We start from the raw sequence: 20,715 nt of genomic DNA, 5'->3' as shown, positions 1-20,715 counted from the left end.
TCAAAATCAAATAGCCACCCTTTGCCTTGACAGCTTTGCACACTCTTGGCATTCTCTCAACCAGCTTCATGAGGTAGTCACCTGGAATGCATTTCAATTAACAGGTGTGCCTTGTTAAAAGTTAATTTGTGGAATTTCTTTCCTTCTTAGTGCGTTTGAGCCAATCAGTTGTGTTGTGACAAGGTAGGGGTGGTATACAGAAGATAACCCTATTATGGCAAGAACAGCTCAAATAAGCAAAGAGAAATGACAGTCCATCAATACTTTAAGACAAAGGTCAGTTGATCTGGAAAATTTCAAGAACTTTTACATTTTCTTCAAGTGCAGACGCAAAAACCATCAAGCGCTATGATGAAACTGGCTCTTGTGAGGACCGCCACAGGAAAGGAAGACCCGGAGTTACCTCTGCTGCAGAGGACTTAGAGTTATCTGCACCTCAGATTGCAGCCCAAAAAAATGCTTCAAAAGTTTCAAGTAACAGACACATCTCAACATCAACTGTTCAGAGACTGCGTCAATCAGGCCTTCATGGTCGAATTCCTGCAAAGAAACCACTACTAAGGGACACTAATAATAAGAAGAGACTTGCTTGGACTAAGAAACACAAGCAATGGACATTAGACGAGTGAAAATCTGTCCTCTGGTCTGATGAGTCCAAATTTGAAATTTTTGGTTCCAACCGCTGTGTCTTTGTGAGATGCAGAGTAGGTGATTGGATGATCTCCTTATGTGTAATTCCCAGCGTGAAACATGGAGGAGGAGGTTTGATGGTGCTTTGCTGGTGACACTGTCAGTGATTTATTTAGAATTCAAGGCATACTTAACCAGCATGGCTACCACAGGATTCTGCAGTGATACGCCATCCTATTTGGTTTGCGCTTAGAGGGACTATCATTTGCTTTTCAACAGGACAATGACAACACACCTCCAGGCTGTGTAAGGGCTATTTGACCAAGGAGAGTGATGGAGTCCTGCATCAGGACTATCTGGCCACCACAATCACCCAATCTCAACCCAAATTAGATGGTTTGTGCTGAGTTGGACAGCAGAGTGAAGGAAAAGCAGCCAACAAGAGCTCAGCATATGTGGGAACTCCTTCAAGACTGTTGGAAAAGCATTCCAGGTAAAGCTGATTGAGAGAATGCCAAGAGTGTGCAAAGCTGTCATCAAGGCAAAGGGTGGCTACTTTGAAGAATCTGAAATATATTTTGATTTGTTTAACACATCTTTGGTTACTGCATGATTCCAATATGTGTTATTTAATTGTTTTGTTGTAGAATAATAGTGCAGACAATGTAGAAAATAGTAAAAATAAAGAAAAACCCTTGAATGAGTAAGTGTCCAAACTTTTGACTGGTACAATATATACCTCAATTACCTCGTACGTACCCTTGCACATCGACTCGATACTGGCACAGCACACAAATGACTGATGATTGGCTGAGAGAAATTGATGATAAAATGATTGTGGGGGCTGTCTTGATTGACTTCAGTGCAGCTTTTGACATTATCGATCATAGTCTACTGCTGGAATAACTTATGTGTTATGGCTTTACACGCCCTGCTATAATGTGGATAAAGAGGTACTTGTCTAACAGAACACAGAGGGTGTTTTTTAATGGAAGCCTCTCAAATATAATCCAGTTAGAATCAGGAATTCCCCTGTTTAGGCCCCTTGCTTTTATCAATTTTAACTAACGACATGCCACTGACTTTGAGTAAAGCCAGATTGTCTATGTACGCGGATGACTCAATGTAACATTATAACATTACATCCACCCCCTCGCCCATACCCGGGCTCGAACCAGGGACCCTCTGCACACAGACAACAGTCACCCACGAAGCATCGTTACCCATTGCTCCACAAAAGCCACGGCCCTTGCCTTCAAGGTCTCAGAGCAAGTGATGTCACCGATTGAAACGCTATTAGCGCGCACCACCACTAACTAGCCAGCCATTTCACATCCGTCACATCAACACTATACACGTCAGCTACTACAGCGAATGAAATGACTGCAACACTCAACAAAGAACTGCAGTTAGATTCAGAATGGGTGGCAAGGAATAAGTTAGCTCTAAATATTTCTAAAATTAAAAGCATTGTATTCGGAACAAAACACTCAATAAACCCTAAACCTCAACTTAATCTTGTAATAAATTACGTTGAAATTGAGCAAGTTGAGATGACTAAACTGCTTGGAGTAACCCTAGATTGTAAACTGTCATGGTTAAAACATATCGATGCAGTAGTAGCTAAGATGGGGAGAAGTCTGTCTATAATAAAGCGATGCTCTGCCTTAACAACACTATCAACAAGGCAGGGTCCTACAGGCCCTAGTTTTGTTGCACCTTGACTACTGTTCAGTCGTGTGGTCAGGTGCCACAAAAAAGGACTTAGGAAAATTGTAATTGGCTCAGAACAGGGCAGCACGGCCGGCCCTCAGAACAGGGCAGCACGGCTGGGCCTCAGAACAGGGCAGCACGGCTGGGCCTCAGAAAAGGGCAGCACAGCTGGGCCTCAGAACAGGGCAACACGGCTGGCCCTTGGATGTACACAGAGAGCTAATGTTAATAATATGCATGTCAGTCTCTCCAGGCTGAAAGTAGAGGAGAGATTGACTTCATCACTACTTTTATTTATGAGAGGTATTGACATGTTGAATGCACTACTTTTATTTATGAGAGGTGTTGAATGCACATGTTGAATGCACCTGAATGCATCGGACACCCATGCATACCCCACAAGACATGCCACAAGAGGTCTCTTCACAGTCCCCAAGTCCAGAACAGACTATGGGAGGCACACAGTACTACATAGAGCAATGAATACAAGGAACTCTATTCCACATCAAGTAACTGACGCAAGCAGTAAAATTAGATTTAAAAAACAGATTAAAAAAACACCTTCTGGAACAGCGGGGACTGTGAAGCAACACAAACGTTGGCACAGACACATGCACACACACACACACACACACACACACACACACAAGATAACATACACACTGTACATACACATGGATTTAGTACTTAATTTGCTGGACCCAAGGAAGAGTAGCTGCTGATAAGGCAGCAGCGAATGGGGATCCATAATAAATACAAATACAAATACCCTGTGTATATAGAAAATCGTTTGTCATTGTGTATTTATTGCTTGTGTATTTATATTTGTATTTGTTTATTTCACCTTTATTTAACCAGGTAGGCAAGTTGAGAACAAGTTCTCATTTACAATTGCGACCTGGCCAAAATAAAGATGTGAGCAAATGAGGTGAGATAAGGGAGGTAAAGGCAAAAAAAGGCCATGGTGGAAAAGTAAATACAATATAGCAAGTAAAACACTGGAATGGTTGGAAAGGCCCTATAAGTAAGCATGTCACGTTTAGTCTACACCTGTTGTTTAAGACGCATGTGACAAATACAATTTGATGTTATACAATTTAGCAATGTCATCAAAGTATTGGGTGTGGCTGTAGACATATTGCAGTGACGTATCGTTCAGTGTGATTCTGGCGGTGCTTCCATTCATTTACTCTGAACAGCGAGAAGAAGCAGGATAGAGTTGCATGGGTGTCGCAGTTCAATAGCCAACCAGCACCATACAACACGAAAATCATGGCAGCAATGGTACAGGACATAAAAGAGAGATTCGACAAGTTTCTTCATGAAAAGAATTTCATGACCGATGCATTGGCAAAGATAGAAGCTAAAACTGGAGTAAACAGGGCCTACATCGCAATCGGTAAGTATTTTGCTGTTATGAGATGGGGGGAGCACAAGGGATCTATTTATTGAAAATAAAATTAGGGTATGCTGTAAGAGTTCTGGTAACACAGCCTGCATCGGTCGTGGCAGTTTGTTATTTTGACAAATAACGTCAAGTCAATATTCTGATCAAATTGTTGTACGTTTTGATGGGCTTTGTCAGAATACAATACGTTTCCACATGAGCATACTGTACACCATTTTTATTGTTTGACTAGATGATATTTAGACAATCACTTATATTAATCGATGACATATTTGTAGCCTGTAGGCTAATAAACAGATGTTATTATCTTGCAGTTGTCGTCGTCATTCTCGCAATTTACCTGGTTATTGGGTATGGAGCCTCCCTACTGTGCAACCTCATCGGATTTGTTTATCCAGCCTACATATCGTAAGTCTTTTTTTCTTCTCATAAATTGGTCATTTAGGATAGCAATCCAAATATAAAATTGTTGCTGCCCTGTTCTGGGCCAAAAAAAAAAAAGGAATTGCGTCATATATGACCCACCCTACCCTGTTCCTCACACGCACGCCCAATAGCATTAACACAATATCACTATGCTATTTCAACATTGCCCACAGAAAACAAGGCCCAACTGGGAATCAATCGCCCACTTTGCACGGAGAGAGCCTATTTGATCTTGTGAATAATTTTAAACACATTTTGCTTGATGGGTGTTACCAATGTAACGTTAGTCATACAGTAGCCCATGCTGAAGAATAATGTCTGGGTCCAAAGTGCATGTTTACCTTACTATTAGCTTGAGAGTCAGGATTCTTTGAATGGCACTGGTAAAGTACTCGGCAATATGCCAGCAGCATCTTACTACAAGTTGTTACATACTAAGGTCCAATTGTAGACAATTTTGTCTGCAGGTCGGGTGTGTGTTTGATATCACCTTTTTAAAAAACCTAGAGTCGATGTTCTCGCCTCAGCGGAAATCTAATTAGCACAATACAAAAATCCCTATAAGAATATGTCAATTTCAACTACAGAGATGTTTTTTATTTTGCATTGGTTGCGGCTCAATCCACCACATCCGCCAACGTTGCACTTCCGTGTCTGCGGTGAAAGGTGGCAGAGCGAGAGCGGTGTTTGTCGGACCATGAGACGCCCCGGAAATCTCTCAAAATCGTCTGTAGCGTCCAAACGATTTGGCCTATAGGACAGACACTAAAGAACAAACGTTCTTTTTTTGAGTGGGGCAGCGGACTACAATCTGTTGTTCCGTGTAGTGAATGCGTTTGTATGGGCTAATGGCAGTAAGGACAAAAATAATTATTAAAATATTTAATTATTATTATTATTATTATTATATTATGCATTAAGGGGTCTTAAAATTCAAAATCAAATACCAAGATTATCCTTGTATGACCTTAAAACAATTCCATATAGCATACTAGAACCCCCCTCCTCCCAGAGGCTTAAACTGTTATGGGTTAAAGGCATCTTTCATAAGGTAGTAATGTATGGTTTCCTGTGTCTACAGTTGAGTAAAATACTTAGTGCAGCAATATGCTATAGCCGTAATCCTATTAAATGTATTGCCACATGATTAACTGGCTACTTTGTGTTGTGGTTCCGCTCTCTATTGTGCAAAAACCGTTGTAACATTTTAATGTTTCAATCTAACACTTTTTTTTGGTGTGGATGATCTAATTGATTCCAACTGAATTATATAAAATCACTCCTCGGGGTGAGGAGATCACATTTTCTCCCAGACACACTTACCGTATGGATCTGCAATGAGTACAATATTTTAGTTATTCAACATGTAGGCCCAAATGTGGGGAAAAGCAGCCATGAGGCTACTGCTGCTCTTGTGGAGTGTTGCAAGAGACTGGGCAATAAGCACAGAGAGGAAAATCCAGATGCACATGATTAACCACAGAAACAAAATGTAAGTGACTCAGTCATTTCAGTTGGTCCCAACCACAGTTGCTCCTTGTGATTAACTCTGCATGTCTGGACAAAGTTCAACTGAACTCTGACGTATAGTGTTATCCTCGTACAACAAGTTATATTATTAAATTCATAACTTGTTTAGATATGGATGAGTTTACAAACGTCAGCGCACACAGTGAAACAACGCAAATGCTGTTCAAAGATAAAAATGGAACACTCACTCTTATTTGGCATGCAAAACATTGAGACAAGACTCACAATTTGCTCTGAACTCCCACTCGTGAGTTAAAATATTACCATGGAAACCTAGTTGTTAGGCCGTATGGTATCTATTATGTTCTTTCTTTAGCCTGTAGCTTAACAGCCTGGCTATTCTTTCCCAAATATAAAATCAATGCGAATTTGTGTTTGTTATGAAATCTGCTCAGTGTGTTCATGTCATCTTGTATAATACTTTTCCATTATGCTTCTAGGCATCCTGTCGCTAACATGGACTTATCCTTTAATTGCAGGATCAAAGCCATTGAGAGTGAAACCAAAGATGATGACACAAAATGGCTGACCTACTGGGTGGTGTATGGAGTGTTCAGCGTGGCAGAGTTCTTTGCTGACATCTTCCTGTCCTGGTTCCCATTTTACTACATGGGAAAGGTAATGCCTACTGGTGTTTGTCCTTAACCTCAAGGTCCTGAAGTAACAGTGGTTTCCTAATCTTTGATACTATTTGATGAGATTAACATTGAGGGCATGATGTGCAGTGCACACACCCTCATTTGTCAAACTGTCCTGCTATTGTGAAACCTTCTGCACACAGTTGCCAACATCCAAACACACTCCATAGTTAAATAATTGGCTGAAATGTTTTCAACTTCAAAAGGTGTGAATTCTGAAAATAAATCACTTACAGTACCTTCAGAAAGTATTCACACCCCTTGACTTTTTCCACATTTTGTTGTTAGTGGGATTAAAATAGTTTTAATTCTAATTTTGTCTACGATCTACACAAAAGTAATGTCAAAGTAGAAGAACAATGCTAAAATGTGTAAAACAATTGATGAAGAAAAAACATTGCAGTTCTTTTTTTGTTTGTTTTAAATGACTAAATCACTCAATGCACGCAATGCAGTTTCTCTGGAGCTAGACTACCGGTCAAAAGTTTTAGAACACATACTTTTTCTTTATTTTGACTATTTATACATAGTAGAATAATAGTGAAGACACAAACTATGAAATAACACATATGGAATCATGTAGTAACCAAAAAAGTGCTAAACAAATCATAAAATGTTATATTTGAGATTCTTCAAATAGTCACCCTTTGCCTTGATGACAGCTTTGCACACTATTGGCATTCTCTTAACCAGCTTAATGAGGTAGTCACATGGAATGCATTTCATTTAACAGGTGGGCCTTGTTAAAAGTTAACTCTTAATGCATTTGAGCCAATCAGTTGTGTTGTGACAAGGTAGCGGGGTATATAGAAGATGGCCCTATTTGGTAAAAGACCAAGTCCATATTATGGCATGAACAGTTCAAATAAGCCATGAGAAACAACAGTCCATCATTACTTTAAAACAAAGGTCAGTTGATCTGGAAAATTTCAAGAACTTTTGAAAGTTTCTCCAAGTGCAGTCGCAAAAAACATCCAAGCGCTATGATGAAACTGTGTCTCATGAGGACCGCCACAGAAATGGAAGACCCTGAGTTACCTCTGGTGCAGAGGATAAGTTTAGTAGAGTTACCAGCCTCTGAAATTTACAGCCCAAATAAATGCTTTAGAGTTCAAGTTACAGACACATCTCAACATCCAACTGTTCAGAGGAAAACATGTCTTTATGGTCAAATTGCTGCAAAGAAACCACTACTACAAGACACCAATAAGAAGAAGAGACTTGCAGGTCTTGCAACATGTAACTTGGCCACTCAGGAACTTTCACTGTCTTCTTGGTAAGCAACTCCAGGTTAGATTTGGCCTTGTATTTTAGGTTTGTCCAGCTGAATTTTTTTATTTATCTCCCAGTTTCTGGTGGAAAGCAGACTGAAGTAAGTTTTCCTCTGGGATTTTGCCTGTGCTTAGCTCCATTCTGTTTCTTTTTTTTTCGTTCTTTTTTTTAAACCTCCAAGTCCTTAACAATTTACAAGCATACCCATAACATGATGCAGTTACCACTATCCAAGATGGCGTAGCAGTGAAGACGTGTTTGTTTTGTACTTTTGTATTTTTCGTATTTTTTTGTATATATATATATATATTTCAATTTATTTTCAATCTCATTTCAATTTTTTTATTCGATTATACCTTCCGGTAACCTGCCTCACCCAATGTGATACGGAATCGCTATTATTTTCAATTTTAGAACACATTCAAGAATCTCCAGAAGCTAACCAGCTAATTAGCTACAAGCTATTTAGTCATTGTTAACCACTTCTAGCGGCTTTTAACTTCTGCACAGATACCAGCCCTGTTTTTAGCCTGGGTAATACTCGCTAGTCTACCAATATCGGACTGTCTCTCCACAACAATGCCGGATTCCTGCCGTAATCCCTGGACCACTACTTCTGATCTTCACAGCTAACTGGCAGCTAGCTAGCTCACAGCTTGCAGCTAGCTAGCTCACAGCTTGCAGCTAGCTAGCTCACAGCTTGCAGCTAGCTAGCTCACAGCTTACAGCTAGCAAGCTCACAGCTAGCTTTCACTCACTGTGGCACCCAGTACCGAAGCTATCCCCGAGGCCCACCTCCCGGCCTACTCAGCTGTTCACACAAACCCCACTCATACACGGCTAGAGCCCAAAACTCCACCGGATCCTTGCTGTAAACTCTGGACCTTGGCACCGGATCACCGCTGCTACCGATTGGATATAGTGGCTAACGCCACTGGCACGAAGCTAGCACCAGTTAGCCGTGAGCCAGGCACATCTCCCGGCTAGCAAACTCTGTCGACACGGTGCCCCGCCGCACCACCACGACTGGTCTGCCGATGAATACTCCATCTGCTGTGCCTTCACCCGGCCTCCGTCGGAGCAGACGCTCCTACTAGCCCAGGGCTACTAACTTTAAACGCCATGTCACTCGCGTAGTGGCGGCTCCCCTGTTTCATCTACTGCTGTCCCCAGGCACCCTCATTGGTTGACTTCTGTGATCGAAAAAGCCTTGGTTTCATGCATGTCAACATCAGAAGCCTCCTCCCTAAGTTTGTTTTACTCACTGCTTTAGCACACTCTGCTAACCCTGATGTCCTTGCCGTGTCTGAATCCTGGCTCAGGAAGGCCACCAAAAATTCAGATTTCCATACCCAACTATAACATCTTCCGTCAAGATAGAACTGCCAAAGGGGGAGGGGTTAGCCTGCAAAGTGATGTCATACTTTCCAGGTCCATACCCAAACAGTTCGAACTACTAATTCTGAAAGTTACTCTCTCCAGAAATAAGTCTCTCACTGTTGCCGCCTGCTACCGACCCCCCTCAGCTCCCAGCTGTGCCCTGGACACCATTTGTGAATTGATTGCCCCCCATCTTGCTTCAGAGTTTGTTCTGTTAGGTGACCTAAACTGGGATATGCTTAACACCCCGGCAGTCCTACAATCTAAGCTAGATGCCCTCAATCTCACACAAATCATCAAGGAACCCACCAGGTACAACCCTAACTCTGTAAGTAAGGGCACCCTCATAGACGTCATCCTGACCGACTGGCCCTCCAAATACACCTCCGCTGTCTTCAACCAGGATCTCAGCGACCACTGCATCATTGCCTGTATCCGCTACGGTGCCGCAGTCAAACGACCACCCCTCATCACTGTCAAACACTCCCTAAAACACTTCTGTGAGCAGGCCTTTCTAATCGACCTGGCCCAGGTATCCTGGAAGGACATTGACCTCATCCCGTCAGTTGAGGAAGGCTGGTCATTCTTTAAGAGTAACTTCCTCACCATTTTAGATAAGCATGCTCCGATCAAAAAATGCAGAACTAAGAACAGATACAGCCCTTGGTTCACTCCAGACCTGACTGCCCTCGACCAGCACAAAAACATCCTGTGGCGGACTGCAATAGCATCGAACAGTCCCCGCGATATGCAACTGTTCAGGGAAGTCAGGAACCAATACACGCAGTCAGTCAGGAAAGCTAAGGCCAGCTTCTTCAGGCAGAAGTTTGCATCCTGTAGCTCCAACTCCAAAAAGTTCTGGGACACTGAAGTCCATGGAGAACAAGAGCACCTCCTCCCAGCTGCCCACTGCACTGAGGCTAGGGAACACGGTTACCACCGACAAATCCATGATTATCGAAAACTTCAACAAGCATTTCTCAACGGCTGGCCATGCCTTCCGCCTGGCTACTCCTACCTCGGCCAACAGCTCCGGCCCCCCCGCAGCTCCTTGCCCAAGCCTCTCCAGGTTCTCCTTTACCCAAATCCAGATAGCAGATGTTCTGAAAGAGCTGCAAAACCTGCACCCGTATAAATCAGCTGGGCTTGACAATCTGGACCCTCTATTTCTGAAACTATCCGCCGCCATTGTCGCAACCCCTATTACCAGCCTGTTCAACCTCTTTCATATCGTCTGAGATCCCCAAGGATTGGAAAGCTGCTGCAGTCATCCCCCTCTTCAAAGGGGGAGACACCCTGGACCCAAACTGTTACAGACCTATATCCATTCTGCCCTGCCTATCTAAGGTCTTCGAAAGCCAAGTCAACAAACAGGTCACTGACCATCTCGAATCCCACCGTACCTTCTCCGCTATGCAATCTGGTTTCCGAGCCGGTCACGGGTGCACCTCGGCCACACTCAAGGTACTAAACGACATCATAACCGCCATCGATAAAAGACAGTACTGTGCAGCCGTCTTCATCGACCGCGCCAAGGATTTCGACTCTGTCAATCACCATATTCTTATCGGCAGACTCAGTAGCCTCGGTTTTTCGGATGACTGCCTTGCCTGGTTCACCAATTACTTTGCAGACAGAGTTCAGTGTGTCAAATCGGAGGGCATGCTGTCCGGTCCTCTGGCAGTCTCTATGGGGGTGCCACAGGGTTCAATTCTCGGGCCGACTCTTTTCTCTGTATATATCAATGATGTTGCTCTTGCTGCGGGCAATTCCCTGATCCACCTCTACGCAGACGACACCATTCTATATACCTTCGGCCCGTCATTGGACACTGTGCTATATAACCTCCAAACGAGCTTCAATGCCATACAACACTCCTTCCGTGGCCTCCAACTGCTCTTAAACGCTAGTAAAACCAAATGCATGCTTTTCAACCGATCGCTGCCTGCACCCGCATGCCCGACTAGCATCACCACACTGGATGGTTCCGACCTTGAATATGTGGACACCTATAAGTACCTAGGTGTCTGGCTAAACTGCAAACTCTCCTTCCAGACCCATATCAAACATCTCCAATCGAAAATCAAATCAAGAGTCGGCTTTCTATTCCGCAACAAAGCCTCCTTCACTCACGCTGCCAAGCTTACCCTAGTAAAACTGACTATCCTACCGATCCTCGACTTCGGCGATGTCATCTACAAAATTGCTTCCAACACTACTCAGCAAACTGGATGCAGTTTATCACAGTGCCATCCGTTTTGTCACTAAAGCACCTTATACTACCCACCACTGCGACTTGTATGCTCTAGTCGGCTGGCCCTCGCTACATATTCGTCGCCAGACCCACTGGCTCCAGGTCATCTACAAGGCCATGCTAGGTAAAGCTCCGCCTTATCTCAGTTCACTGGTCACGATGGCAATACCCACCCATAGCACTCGCTCCAGCAGGTGTATATCACTGATCATCCCTAAAGCCAACACCTCATTTGGCCACCTTTCCTTCCAGTTCACTGCTGCCTGTGACTGGAACGAATTGCTAAAATCACTGTAGTTGGAGACTTATCTCCCTCACCAACTTTAAACATCTGTTATCTGAGCAGCTAACCGATCGCTGCAGCTGTACATAGTCCATCGGTAAATAGCCCACCCAATTTACCTACCTCATCCCCATACTGTTTTTATTTATTTAATTTTCTGCTCTTTTGCACACCAGTATCACACCAGTACCTGCACATGACCATCTGATAATTTATCACTCCAGTGTTAATCTGCTAAAATTCTAATTATTCGCCTATCTCCTCATGCCTTTTGCACACAATGTATATAGACTACTTTTTTCTACTGTGTTATTGACTTGTTTATTGTTTACTCCATGTGTAACTCTGTGTTGCTGTCTGTTCACACTGCTATGCTTTATCTTGGCCAGGTCACAGTTGTAAATGAGAACTTGTTCTCAACTAGCCTACCTGGTTAAATAAAGGTGAAATAAAAAATCCTTGAAAATATGGAGTGGTACTCCGTAATGTGTTGGATTTTCCCCAAACATAAGTTAGCATTTAGGACAGAAAGTTAATTGCTTTGCCACATTTTTTGCAGTATTATTTTTCCTTTGTTGCACACAAGATGCATATTTTGGAATATTTGATTCTGTACAGGCTTCTTTCTTTTCACTCTTGTCAATTAGGTTAGTATTGTGGAGTAACTACAATGCTGTTGATCCATCCTCAGTTTTCTATCACAGCTATTAAACTCTGTAATTGTTTTACAATCACCATTGGCCTCATGGTGAAATCCCTGAGTGGTTTCCTTCCTCTCCGGCAACTGAGTTAGGAAGGATGCCTGTATCTTTGTATTGATACACATAAAAAAAGTAAACACTTATTGCACACAGAGCGAGTTCATGCAACTTATTATGTGACTTGTTAAGCACATTTTTACTCCTGAACTTTATTTAGGCTTTCCATATCAAAGGAGTTGAATACTTATTGACTCCAGACATTAGCTTTTAATTTGTAATTAATTTGTAAACATTTCTACATAGTTCCACTTTGACGTTATTGGGTATTGTGTTTAGGCCAGTGACGACAAAATCTATTTAATACATTTTATGTTCAGGCTGTAACACATCAACATTTAGAAAAAGTCCAGGGGTGCAATACTTTCTGAAGGCACAGTAGCTCATCGTTAAGGTATTAAAAGTATGTTAAATCATAACATTATATTGACTCGATTCAATAACTTAATCTCCTTCCTTAATCTACATCCATCATGTGCTGGTATGAAGCAGATGTACTTATTTCCTTCCCATCTAAATCTCCATGGCAACGGAGCTCAAGCCTGCCAGCTTGTGTAATTTGCTAGAGCACTTACTCAGAGATTTATTCTTGGCGGCGTTTTCTGGAAGCATTGGGTGAGAACGTTCTTTTGTTTGTTTCCCCTCAGTGTGCCTTCTTGGTGTGGTGCATGGCTCCAACTCCTTCTAACGGCTCCATCCAGATATACACGCGGATCATCCGCCCCATCTTCCTCAAGCACGAGTCCAAGATTGACAACATAGCCAAGGACCTCAAGGGCAAGGCGACAGAGGCTGCGGACAAGTTCAAAGATGAAGGTAGGCACACCGGGCATCTGTTTAAGGTCTCTCTGAAATACGATGAATCCTTTTTAAAACCGTCTCAGCTTTTGCCCTTTTGAATCTTATCTTTACCATTTTAAAGGATTTAATATGCAGCATCTGCTATTTGAAAGTAGCTGACGGTGATGCCTTTCACTCCAACAGGTTGAGGAATGGGTTCAGACAGTTTTCGGAAATGCAACATGTTTTCTTCATTGCATTATTGAGGAACGGTGAACCTGTCACATTGACAGATTTTAAATGGCCATTGTTGATATGTCCAATTTTAAAAGGTCAGCATCACATTAATTGGAATGCTCTGGTCTTGACCATTCATTGTCAAATTGTCTGTGACTGCTTCTCTGACAGACCGACTGACGGTGTTGTTGAGGTAGGCCTCTTGATAGGCAGACGGTGTTGAGGTAGGCCTCTTGATAGGCAGACGGTGTTGAGGTAGGCCTATTGACAGACAGGCAGAGTTGTTTAGGTATGCCTCTTACGTCTAAAGTGTAATGTTTTTGTTCCACAGCGAAGAAAGCGACGGCGAACATAATGTGGGAGGAGGGGATGAAGAAGGACTCCTAAAGGCGACGCGAGGACAAAGTTCCCAAAGTTCAACAGCATTGTCATCTCTGGAGTGGACTGTGTTACACAGCTCAATAAATGTTGCCTTGGATTTTTTTTTATTGTTTATTATTTTATAAATTATCTGAAGGATAGCATCTTGGTCTTGCACAGTTTGTCTGTAAAAAAAAAAAAAAAAAAAAAAACAGCGATAGATGGTCACGTATCCAAGAGTGATGTAAAACCGTTTGAAACCTTTAACTTGTTTGCGTACCTTTCGGCTGTAATGAGCCAGTGATGTTTCCCCTCCTGCTACGCTTTAAGTACCAAAAAAATAAAAAAGAAACTTGCTGTTATTTCTCCATTGTTTTTCTCCTCATTATGAATGGTCTTTTTTACAATATTATTTTTGGCAGAGAGTTTGTGACGTGTACTAGACCAAAAGCTAACATTTTGGCTGGATTTACTGTTTTGATTTGCATACCTGAACCTCCCCTGTAAATTGGGGCCTGCTTATAGAAGAAAGATACTGATAGAAGATTAACTTTACATGGAGAAGGATTGATTTGCTGATACAAAATCCAACCTAATAAACAGCACAAACACACAAGGCTGGCAGCAGCACAGACTCTGCTGCAGATCAGCATCGCTGAGGCAATTGTAAGGGTTAAGTGACTTGCTCAAGGACACGTTGGCAGTGAATAGTACCTGGGATCAGAGATCGGCAGCCATCTGTTGCCAGGTTAGTTCCAGCTTATGTAGCCCGGTCCAGCAGGGTATACTACAAAGCAAGTTAACTTTGACAAACAACCAGAAAGAACCATTTAATTTCTGGTTCATAAAGCTCGATTTAGATATGTGTTTTTGGTTGAGTTAAGTAGATGATGCCAATTTCAAGCATATCCTTCTAAACAAAACTTTTTCTGAATAGGCAAGTTAGCAGGCTAACTCACTGATCCTGTTTTGACGTATACCCCTCTGGGCTTGAAGCAGAAACCTTCCCATGTATCCTTTGGTAACATGATAGACTGATATATGAGTGAGGATCAATAATGGGGGAAAAAGTATGTTTATTGGGTAGAGATGCAGAGGTGAAAGGTAGATGAGTGCCGAACCCTTGCTGTCAGCGGTGCATGAGATGCCAGAATATCCAATGGTGGGAAAAGTACCCAATTGTCATTCTTAAATGTTACTCTAGTAAAAGTGAAAGTCACCCAGTACAATACTACTTGAGTAAAGGTATTTGGTTGTAAATATACTCAAGTATCAAAAGTATAAATCATTTCAAATTTCTTATATGGCATACGGACCCCTTTTGTTTTGAAAATGTACGGGATAGCCAGGGCACACTCCAACACTCACAAAAGATGTATTGTGTTTAGTGAGTCTGCCAGATCAGAGGCAGTACAGATGACCACATGTTCTCTGTTTAGTGAGTCTGTTAGATCAGAGGCAGTAGGGATTGTTTTATTTAACTAGGCAGGTCAGATAAGAACAAATTCTTATTTACAATGATGGCCTACTGGGGAACAGTGGGTTAACTGCCTTGTTCAGGGGCAGAACGACAGATTTTTACCTTGTCAGCTCTGGGATTTGATCCAGCAACTTTTCAGTTACCCCTCCCCCAGGGATGTTCTCTGTTTAGTGAGTCTGTCAGATCAGAAGCAGTAGGGATGACCAGGGATGTTCTCTTGATAAGTGTATGAATTGGATCATGTTCCTGTCCTGCTAGCCATTCAACATGTAATGAGTACTTTTGAGTGTCAGGAAAAATGTACGGAGTAAAAAGTACATTATTTTCTTTAGGAGTGTGGTAAAAGTAGTCAAAAATATAAAGAGTACGGTAAAGTACAGATATCAACAAAAAAAACGCCAAGTATTTTCACTTTAGTACTTTATACCACTGAGAATATTGAGTGTTCTCTCCCTCCCTCCACTTTATTTCACGTGTACCTGTAGGCCTGGCGCTGTGTTCAAGGATTGTCAACAAGAAACCATTACCAGGTAACCAGTATCATATTTGGGCAATGTTTTTAAGCATGATATCAGTGCAACATTGCCAGTGTCCTGGTTGTCCATGAAATGAAGGGTGAAAGGAAGCCTACTTGGTGTTGGGGACAGTGTCAGGGGCCATTGTACTGTGGTGCATTGGTGTGAGCAGCAGCACGTATCTCCATGGTTTCTGAGAGGTTTGATGAAGTCAGTGGTTTTCCCTCTTGCTTCAGGTGCAACCTGACTGTCATTTTTCTGTGCGTTGTTTGGAATTATAAGCAGGTAGTATTCATCCTTTACCATCCGAGAACTGCTCTAACGCCATCAACCACCTCGTTCAACGCGGACGAGTGTAGCAGGTTCACTGTAGCAGTCAAACTTTAGTACGGTGCTTTTCATTTTGTCGACACGAACACACTTTTCATATTTGACTACTTTTTCAAACGTTATCCTCGTCACCATTGTTCAACCCTATACTTAGAAGTTGTGCTAAATTAGGATATTATACTCAATTGAATAACCCGGACTCGGGGACATTTCAACACGTCTTTACTCCATGACTGTAACAAGAGCCTAGCATTATTTCCCAAAGAAGAAACCATGCATCAAAAATTAGAAATTACATTTATTTGATGTAACTTCTAATTGTGCTTACCGAACATCATTTTCTGTTCGCTTTCAAGAGAAATGCATTTAAAGAGAGAAATGAAACTACCGATGTCTAATAAATGTAACTTCTACTTTCTGACGTTGTCTATGATGCATGGATTTTTTTTATTCAGAAAATAATGCTGGGTTCTTGTTACAGTCAATGGAGTGAAGACGTGTTGAAATGCACATCGTAGGCAGACAAATACAGAAACACTATGCTCATGAACTGCATCTCTGAATTACCGTCACATGTGTATTTTATTTGCATTTTGGAACATATTGCACAATAGGCTCTAACGTTTTTACCAGGCTATAAATGTATCCCGTTCGCGAATCACAACACACATATAACTGATAAGCTCGAGGTATGTAAATACTGCAAACTTTCACCCAATGAATGACCTTTTGCTAAGCCTGGCCCCAGCGTTTTGGGAAACCAATTGCAGTGCTCCAATGGATAGCAGCTGTCATCCAGTCCGACACTTTGGACAAGCTCACGTTTAAAACGCATGAGCGCCATTGAAGGCTGTGGCAAAAACTGCGGTTTTCTTTTAAACATTTATGTTTAAATGGATAAATAATTGAACAGTGCATCATTATTACTTGCTACTCAGATTTATGAATTGCAGAGCCTGTTGAGAGTATTTTTCCAATCCAAAATGTTACTTTTGTAACATTGTTTTCTAGCTCAGCTGGTTAGCTAGCTCTCAGTCTCATTGATCACCAAACGTTATCTACTAGGGATGTGCTTCTCTCCTTTCTTGAACAATTCGATACCCATCAAGATGCATGGTCTCTGATACGTGTTAGATTTGTTTTGTTTTGTTGCATGAACATTCGTTTTAAAATACTGCTGATGGAAGCTCAGGAGCTGGCTGGGGTGGGGTGGGGGTGGGGTCCCCTTGCAGAGCAAGAACAAGGGGAACCACTACTTCAAGGTCTCTGATACGTCCGTTACAACAGCATCTACCATCCCATTATCAGATTAGGGCTGGGGAAAATGTATGCCTTTCCCCACTTATCTGAAATCACCGTCACCTGTTGATTAATTTATCCTTTAGTACTATGTCAATATTTACACTGCATTTGGAAAGTATTCAGACACCTTGACTTTTTCCACATTTTGTTACGTTACAGTCTTATTCCAAAATTGATTTTTTATAATTCCCCTCAACCTACACACAGTAGCCAATAATGACAATGAAAAAAAAACAGGTTTTTAGAAATGTTTGCAACTTTATATAATAAAAAACCTGAAACATCACATTTACATAAGTATTCAGACCCTTTACTCCGTACTTTGTTGAAGCACCGTTGGCAGCTATTTCAGCATCAAGTTTTTTTGATTATGAAGCCACAAGCATATCACACCTGTATTTGGGGAGTTTCTCTCATTCTTCTCAGCAGATCTCCACGCTGCACAGCTATTTGCAGGTCTCTCCAGAGATCGGGTTCAAGTCCGGGCTCTGGCTGGGCCACTCAAGGACATTCAGAGACTTGTATTATTATTAGCAACTCCTGCATTGTTTTGGCTGTGTATTTAGGGTTGTTGTCCTGTTGGAAGGTGAACCCTCGCCCCAGTCAGGTCCTGAGCAGGTTTTCATCAAGAATCACTCTGTACTTTGCTCTGTTCACCTTTCTCTTGATCTTGACTAGTCACCCAGTCCCTGCCACTAAAAAAAAAAAAAATCCCAACAATCCTGTCTCTGAGCTCTACAGACAATTCCTTCAACCTCATGGCTTGGTATTTGCTCTGACATGCCCTGTCAACTGTGGGACCTTATATAGACAGGTGTTTGTCTTTCCAAATCATGTCCAATCAATTGAATTTACCACAGGTGGACTCCAATCAAGTTGTAGAAACATCAAGGATGATCAATGGAGACAGGATGCACCTGAGTTAAATTTAGAGTCTCATAGCAAAGGGTCTAAATACTTGTAAATAAGGTATCTGTTTTTATTTTTTTATATATTTGCAAACATTTTTAAAAAAATGTTTTCGCTTTGTCATTATGGGGTATTGTGTGTAGATTGATGAGAAAAAATGTAATCCATTTTAGAATAAGGCGTAACGTAACAAAATGTGGAAAAAGTCAAGGGGTCCGAATGCACTGTATATTTAGAAATCAAACTTTATTTGTCACATGTGCCCGAATACAACAAGTGTAGACCTTACCGTGAATTGCTTACTTACAAGCCCTTAACCAACAATGCAGTTCAGGAAGACTTACGAAAATATTTACAAAATTTAAAAATTAAAAATTAAAATGAACACAATAACAAGGCTAGAGGTAGGGGTGAAGTGTGGGGGTGGGGGTGAAGTGACTATGCATAGAAGTAGCAGCAGTGTACAAAACAAATTGGGGGTCAATGTAATTGTCCGGTGGCCATTTGATTATTTGTTCAGCAGTCTTATGGCTTGGGGGTAAAAGCTGCTAAGGAGCCTTTTGTTCCTAGACTTGGTGCTCTGGTACCGCTTGCCATGCGATAGCAGCAAAAACAGTCTATGACTTGGGTGACTGGAGTCTAACAATTTGATGGGCTTTCCTCTGACACAGCCGATATAGGCGCGGTCCTATATAAGTCCTGGATTGCAGGAAGCTTGGCCCCAGTGATGTACTGGGCCGTACTCACTTAGCATGGCATTTAGCCAATTGATATAATGTAGCTTTGAATTCATTGGTCATGACTGTGTGGCTAAACACGTCTCCAACACAATCATCATGTTGGCTGATGACACAACAGTGGTAGGCCTGATTACCAACAACTACAGAGCTTGGCGGAGTGGTGCCAGGAAAATAACCTCTCCCACAATGTCAACAAAACGAAAGGGCTGATCTGGGACTACATGAGACCACAGAGACAACACGCCCCATTCACATCAACGTGGCCACAGTGGAGGGTAAAAAGCGTCAAGTTCCTTGGTGTGCACATCACAGAGGACTTGAAATGGTCTGTAGTAGGCTATCTAATTGTTGTTGGTAATCAGGCCTACCACTGTTGTGTAATCAGCCAACTTGGTGATTGAGTTGGAGACGTGTTTAGCCACACAACACCGTGGTGAAGAAGGCGCAACAGTGCCTCTTCAACCTAAGGAGAAATTTTCAGCTTGGCCCCTAACGGTAGGTTTTGACCAGAAGCGGAGCCTCCGCTTGACAACATTTAGCTCCAAAATAAACCTATTCAAGTAAGTAAGTAAGTAAATACATTTGGAATGCGAGTGCTTGGCCGGTGAGCTAGTTCGGAAAAGACGCCGAGTCGCAAACTAGCGCTCATTGAGGGGAGGAAGAGCGCTAGTTTGCGACTCTGCGTTTTATGCATAAATCCAGGTAATTCCAAAGGGTTCACATACTTTTTATTGTACGCATGATCACGCAGCATCCAGTCAAACGGGTTGTTAAACCTTGATGGAGATTGCATGGTGGGTTTGCAATTTACACAGTGTTGTGTATGTATTTGCGGAATAAACTGAAAGAGAACAGCACCGTGTCCTTTGTCGATGAGCCATATGAGAGCGGTTACACAGATGTTGATGGTGGGGGAAGGGAGATTTGCAAGTCAAAACCACAATTTCCTTTACCCATGTACCATTCATTGCTGAGAGAATGAACTGAGCTATAATCAATGTCATGACACAGGTACACTATATATACAAAAGTATGAGGACACCTCTTCAAATTAGTGGATTTGTCTATTTCAGCCACACACATTGCTGACAGGTGTAACCAATCGAGCACACAGCCATCTAATCTCCATAGACAAACATTGACTGGGGCTGTTTTTCATGGTTCCTGCTAGGCCCCTTAGTTCCGGTGAAGGGAAATCGTAACGCTACAGCATACAATCACACTCTAGACGATTCTGTGCTTCCAACTTTGTTGCAACAGTTTGGGGAAGGCCCTTGCCTGTTTCAGCATGACAAAGTGCGGTCCATACAGAAATGGTTTGTTGAGATCGGTGTGGAAGAATATGACTGGTCTGCATCGGGTCCTGATCTCAACGCCATCAAACACCTTTCGGATAAATTGGAATGCCGACGGCGAGCCAGGCCTAATCGCCCAACATCACTAATGTGCTTGCGGTTGAGTGGAAGCAAGTCTCCACAGCAATGTTCCAACATCTAATGGAAAGCCCTCCCATAAGAGTGGAGGCTGTTATAGCAGCAAAGGGGGGGGGGACCAACTCCATATTGATGCCTATGATTTTGGAATGTCCACATTTTTTTGGTTTTGTGTAATACATTATTTGTTGTTTATTGTCTACTTCTTAGAGGTGCATATAATGTCCAGGGCATAACCCACCCTGATCGCTGTGTTCACCATTCTATTTCACTTCACATTTGACGATATCTGAAGTGAGATAGAAAGGTGAATGTAGCAAATCAGGTTGGTTCCACC

At 42.1% G+C, this 20,715-nt stretch overlaps 1 protein-coding gene across 1 annotated transcript; it reads left to right on the top strand.

The window, feature by feature from the left end:
- Positions 1-3,510: 3,510 nt before the first annotated feature.
- On the top strand, positions 3,511-14,021 carry reep5 (receptor accessory protein 5). Its single transcript, XM_035757791.2, has 5 exons — positions 3,511-3,742; positions 4,066-4,159; positions 6,187-6,325; positions 12,940-13,108; positions 13,641-14,021. Exons 1-5 carry the CDS (start codon positions 3,616-3,618, stop codon positions 13,694-13,696), a joined length of 585 nt encoding a protein of 194 aa, XP_035613684.1. The 5' UTR covers positions 3,511-3,615; the 3' UTR covers positions 13,697-14,021.
- Positions 14,022-20,715: the final 6,694 nt, after the last annotated feature.

The sequence above is a fragment of the Oncorhynchus keta genome, chromosome 9, assembly GCF_023373465.1.
Source record: "Oncorhynchus keta strain PuntledgeMale-10-30-2019 chromosome 9, Oket_V2, whole genome shotgun sequence".
NCBI lineage: Eukaryota > Metazoa > Chordata > Actinopteri > Salmoniformes > Salmonidae > Oncorhynchus > Oncorhynchus keta.
This window is presented reverse-complemented; position numbering and strand designations above follow the sequence as displayed.

Coding starts and splice junctions, on each gene's coding strand:
- reep5 (XM_035757791.2), top strand. CDS start 3,616: ATGGCAGCAATGGTACAGGACATAAAAGAGAGATTCGACAAGTTTCTT. Junction 4,160..6,186: donor GTTTATCCAGCCTACATATC/GTAAGTCTTTTT, acceptor CTTTAATTGCAG/GATCAAAGCCATTGAGAGTG. Junction 13,109..13,640: donor GGACAAGTTCAAAGATGAAG/GTAGGCACACCG, acceptor TTTGTTCCACAG/CGAAGAAAGCGACGGCGAAC.